Source organism: Parasteatoda tepidariorum, chromosome 3, assembly GCF_982258835.1.
Source record: "Parasteatoda tepidariorum strain Cologne lab strain chromosome 3, Ptep-v5.0, whole genome shotgun sequence".
Lineage (NCBI taxonomy): Eukaryota > Metazoa > Arthropoda > Arachnida > Araneae > Theridiidae > Parasteatoda > Parasteatoda tepidariorum.
The window spans coordinates 110,089,900-110,095,842 of record NC_141757.1 but is presented as its reverse complement, the minus strand read 5'-3'; the positions used below and the strand labels follow the sequence as shown (position 1 = coordinate 110,095,842).

The 5,943-nt window shown below is 35.0% G+C and overlaps 1 protein-coding gene across 1 annotated transcript; it reads right to left on the bottom strand.

Annotated features, from left to right (window-relative positions):
* Positions 1 to 558: 558 nt before the first annotated feature.
* Positions 559 to 5,727, bottom strand: LOC147814162 (uncharacterized). Its single transcript, XM_087160236.1, has 2 exons — positions 1,701 to 5,727; positions 559 to 1,184 (listed from the first exon to the last, which is right to left on the bottom strand). The coding sequence occupies exons 1-2, from the start codon at positions 5,725 to 5,727 to the stop codon at positions 559 to 561; spliced, it is 4,653 nt and encodes a 1,550-aa protein (XP_087016362.1).
* Between the last annotated feature and the right edge of the window lie 216 nt (positions 5,728 to 5,943).

The following is a 5,943-nucleotide window of genomic DNA, read 5'->3' as shown; positions in this document are numbered from 1 at the left end:
ATTGAAACAATTATTTTTTATACATTGGTTGTATTTACTGTTGACATTTTTTTTTCAGTGAACTGATTGTTTTGATTGGCATAAAAAATGCTTCGAGAAATTATTTTCATATATATTGTTTTATGTGTTACAGTTTCTATGATTTATTGCTTTGTTGAATGTATATTTTTATTTTACTATAGTTGACCAGTTTGGTCAGATCAATAGCTCACACACAATAATTGGACTGTATTTATTTTATACTCTTTTATTTTGTACCAGCATTACGGACTCGCTCGTGAGCCCGTTACTCATACACATGACACATACACATACACTGCTGCTTCCAGCACTCAGTTCTACAATTAAATTCAATTTACGCTTACAGCGCCATCTATATGTTTAATGGGAATTAACACTCCCCACGATTGAAATTGCAAATTTCAATAAATTTTACACAATTAACAATATAATGTTATACAGAGAAAAAAAAATATATACATATGAATCATACAAATAACATTGTGACATAAAGCAGACATTGAGATATAAACTAAAGCTAATTTTTCATTTGCACAATTACTCTATAGGAAGAATACAAATGTCACGAATATTTCTTTGAAGTTGTTTGCCATTAGGTAAACTTAACTTCACTACTCTTATTTTTGTGTCACGGCCAGGCATCACCTCAAAAATTCGTCCTACTAACCATTGCGTAGATGGTAAATTCTCTTCCTTTATCAAACACAGGGTTCCTATTTCTACATTATTCTTTTCAAATTTCCATTTATTACGTTCCTGTAAATTATTAAGGTAATCCCTTTTCCACAACTTCCATATTCTCTGACTATACTTATTAATCTTTTGCCAGTTAGAAAGCCTATTCTCAGTTATATCTATTAGTTGGGGTTCAGCGAGTGAGGTGATGGGCCTACCTATCAAGAAATGACCAGGTGATAGAGTTTCAAATTCATCAAACTCCGGTGATAGTGGAGTGAGAGGTCTGGAGTTCAAAACACCTTCGATTTCAGTCAAAATTGTCAAGAATTCTTCTAAAGTTAAATTTTGATTGCCAATTACTCTTTTTAGGTGGAACTTAAACGACTTCACACCAGCCTCCCAAATTCCCCCGAAGTTTGGTGACCTTGGTGGGATAAATTTCCAATCAATCCCTTCGTTAGTAAAATAACTGGCTAACGTCTCATCTGGGGAATTTATCAATTTCCTTAACTTCTTAATCTCAATGTTAGCACCGATAAATGTTTTTGCATTATCGGTCATAATTTTTGAACACTTGCCCCGTCTCCCAAAAAAACGTTTTAGACTGGCAATGAACGATTGAGAAGTTAAATCAGTTACAAAATCTAAGTGTATTGCCTTGGTACACAAGCAAATATAAACAGCAACATAAACCTTATTTGTGACCCCTTTTCTCTGGTTTTTGAACTTAATAGAAAATGGGCCACAAAAATCAATTCCCGTGATGTTAAATGGATAATTAGGTCTTGTACGCTCTTTTGGTAGATCAGCCATTATTTGATTACTCATAACAGGTTTGTTTTTAAAACATGTGATACAACTATGTACAATTTTCCTATAATTATTTCTACCGTTAAGAGGCCAGAACTTTTGTCGAACTTGATATAATAATGCTTGTGGTCCCAAGTGCAAATATTTTAAATGACAATATCTCAAAATTATGGTGGTTAAAGAATTCTTACCCGGTAAAATGATGGGGAACTTAGAATTAACAGGCAAGTCAGACAGAGATAATCTACCACCAACTCTCATCAGCTTATTTTCATCTAGAAAAACACACAATGAAGACAACTTACTGTTCCTCGGAACAGGCTTACCTTTTTCCAAGTTTTTGATTTCCTCTGGGAACTCACTTCGTTGTAAACATTTTAACAACCAAATTTCAGCTGCATTTAATTCACTTACTAACAAGGGACCAATTTTTCTTGCATCTGGATTTTTACAATTGTAAATGAATCTGAAAAGAAAACTCAATACATGAATAATTTTAGTATAATTGTTAGATAAGGTAAGAATTTTCTCAAAAAGGGAAGCATTATCTATAGAAATTAATGTCACTAAATGGGAATCACAGTTCTTTTTAAGTTCAACTTGGTACTCTTCTTCATGAACAGTTTGCTCCTCATAAGCGTCAGGAATGTTCTCTTTCAGGAAGTCAGGACCAGACCACCATTTCGCACTGCCAAGAAGAACGTCAACAGTCACACCTCTGCTTAGCATGTCAGCGGGATTGTCTCTACTAGCACAGTGGTGCCATGATGTCTGGGCTGTCAATGCTTGAATCTCTTTTACACGGTTTGCCACAAAAGGTTTCCATCGTTTGGTTGAACTCTGAATCCAGTAGAGTACGATTTTAGCATCAGTCCAGAAAAAGCTTGTTGATTGATGTTTTTGGTCGATTACTTTCTTCACCTCTTTAGCTAATCTTGCTGCTAGCACAGCACCCATGAGTTCCATCCTCGGTAGTGTAATCTTCTTCAAGGGTGCAACTCTGGTTTTAGAAGACACAAGATTGGTAATGATTTGATCTTTGACTCGTATTTTTATGTACACGGCGGCTCCATAGGCCTTGATACTAGCGTCTGAAAATGTGTGGATTTCGACACATAAATTCTCATCACCTGTAGGACTCATCACATGTCTAGGAATTTTAAGATCTTTTAGTTGAGAAACTTCTGTACACCACTTCTTCCACGTTTTTGCAATGTCGGGTGGCAACTCTTCATCCCAGGTGATTTTCCTCTGCCAGATCTCTTGAAATAAACATTTAAATCTGATGGTGAAGGGAGTGAGAAGACCTAAAGGGTCAAATATTCTTCCTGCAGCCATTAGCAAAAATCGTTTGGTATTTTTATCCTGTTGAAGAAATTCAAGCAAGCCATCTATCTCCACGGTGATAAAGTCACTAAGTGGATTCCAAGAAAGGCCTAGGACTCGATGCAGACTTCCTTCGAGGTCCTCTGGGTGTAGTAGATCAAATCTTTCTTCATTCAATTTTGTCATAAGATTTTCATCATTCGAAATCCACTTCCTTAGGTTCATTCCAGCATCTCCCATGATTTGTTTCGCTCTTTTAGAAATTTCAAAGGCTGCTTCTTCACTGTCCTCTCCAGCTATCAAATCGTCAACGTATAAACAGTCATCAAGTACTTGTACTGTGGATGGAAACTCTTTACGGTATTTTTCTATATGCTTTTTAATGGTAGCTGCCAACAAAAATGGACTAGAATTCACTCCAAATATTACTCGCTTGAATCTGTAGATCTCTATATGTTTTAGATCCTTTCCAAAAAGAAATCTCACAGCGTCTCTGTCTCTATCACTCAAGGATATCTGGAGGAATGCTTTCTCGATATCAGCCAGAAATGCAATTCTATTTAAACGAAAATGGATCAGAAGATAAAAAATATTTGGATTCAGATTAACCCCTTGAAACAAACAATCATTCAGAGATAATTGTCCGATTCCATGTGCACTAGCATCGAAGACTATTCTCATTTTGGTGGTTAGCCTCTCCTTTTTATTGACAATCAAATGGGGCAAGTAAAACACAGGCTTATCGTTTGGTTTTGAATGATCCAATACTCTCTCAATTATTCCTTCTCTCAAATAAATTTTTAAAGTTTCGCAATATTCTAAGTATAGTGAATTATCACGATTCATTCTTTTAATCAGAGAGTCAAGTCTCTTCTTTGCAATGTTGAAATTATCATCTAACTCCTGCCAGTTCTTCTTCCAAGGTAAGGCTACCTCGTATCGCTTGTTTTTAAAGCTCACCGTGTCATTAAAGTTCTTAAGGGCTTCGTTTTCGTCAATGTTTTCATTCTCGTCATTAATGCCAATGGACTCTAGCTCCCAAAATCTACTAATGGACTTTTCTAATTCCGTGTTATCCTTTATTAATCCGCAGTGAACCCTATCATAATTTTTTGTTGGTATGCTCCCACTTACAACGTAACCGAATACCGTATTTTGTAAAATTAACTTTGTATTAGGGGGTTGTATTTGCCCTATCCTCATAATTTCATAAAAATGCTCCGCGCCTATAAGTATATCAATAGGACCTGGCATGTTAAAACTTAAATCCGCCAATTTCACATCTCTTAATTCTGGGAAACTGCATTGAATTGGTTTAGATGGGGTAAAATCCATTATTCTTGGAACAACTAAAAAGTTTAAATCTAAATTAAAATTTCCCTCCTCATTTGTAATGGTAGTACTCACTCGTGATTTTATTTCTAATGACAATTCATTTAATCCTGACACTGAGGCATTTATTTTTTCTTTCCTTAAATTAAGTCTATCAGATAATCTTTTGCTGATAAAATTCGAATTCGCACCCACATCAAGCAAACCCCGGCAAGGAATTAAATTGTTTACATTATCTTTTATGTAACAAATAATCGTACTAAGCAAAACACATTTTGATTGTATTGAATTCGAATCGAAACTCGCAGCCGCAAAATATTCTTCGTTTTTGTTTTGATTAACTTCCGCACTTCTAGAAGGATTGGTAATAAATTCAGCTGCGGTGGGGGAAAGCACGCTTCGACTAGCAGTCGCTGATGCCTCATACGGTTTTTTCTCAGGAGAGAAATGCAAAGTCCCGTGATGACGCCTTTTACAATTCTGACAAGAATACTTAGATTTGCAATTTGATACTCTGTGGTTATTTCCTAAGCAATTAAAGCATAATTTATTAGTTTTAACAACTTCTACTCGATCATTAACGGATAAGTTTTTATAAGCAGGGCAGTTATATAATGGATGATTTTCACTACACGATAAAACACATTTGGAAATTTTAGCATCTGACAAGAATACTCGCGAAGCATTTTTTGAGTGGGGATTTTTTACGTTTTCTAAACTATTGACTAATTTTTTCCCACGCGATGTGTAGTATAGATCGATCTCTTTCGATAATTGAGAGGGTTTGAACCAATCGTCTCCCTGTTTCATACTTATATGATATGCGGTATCTTTGTCAAGTGTTTGATAGATTTTGTCGGATACGATTAACTCTTTTAATGTTTCGAAATCCGACACCTTCCTTAATTTCAAATAATAATCATAATTTGTTATCAATCGAGACGCGTATTGTACGTGTGTTTCGTTTGGTTGTCGGAATGTATTTTTGAAATGTTCTAAACACGATTGAGGGGTGGGCTCAAACTCTCTTATTACGATTGATTTTACTTTAGAATAATCATTTAACTCGTTATCTTTTATATAAGTAATCACGTTTGTGGCCTTTTCTCCTAATAAATTTAACAGAATTTCTGCCTTGTATTTCTCGGGTACACTTTTAGAGTTAAATGCCCTTTCTAAGGATGAGAAAAAATAACTCCAACCTTCAGGTCTACTAGGAACTTTAACTGTTAGAGTCCGGACACTTTTGACGAGTGAATCCAGCGATTCAGTACTTTCGGAGTTCTCAAATTTGTTTTCGTTTCGCAGTTTAGCAAGTTCTAATTCTGCTTTTGTTCTCTCAAACTTAAATTTTTCTAACTGTAACAACGATTCCTTTTCTGCTTTTCTATCATTAATTATAGTATTTGCTATGTCAGTAACAAGTTCTGGCTCTTTAACAAATGTTTCGTTGTTTTTTATTAAGTTCGTTAGCTCAATAATAGTCATAGTCTCAGTAACATTTTCACCTAACTCAATGGCAATTTGCCTTAAGTCCTCTTTTTTCGCTCCTTTAAACATAGTTTATATTTATATATAGTCAATATAAAGTCAATGCACAGTTTATCTCAATCAAATTTCAAAACTGGTACATACCTTTTAAGTGATGAAATTCGTATTTTAATCCATAGGTTTTAACTCACCTCCGGCTCGACGGACCATTTGACCAGTTTGGTCAGATCAATAGCTCACACACAATAATTGGACTGTATTTATTTTATACTCTTTTATTTTGTA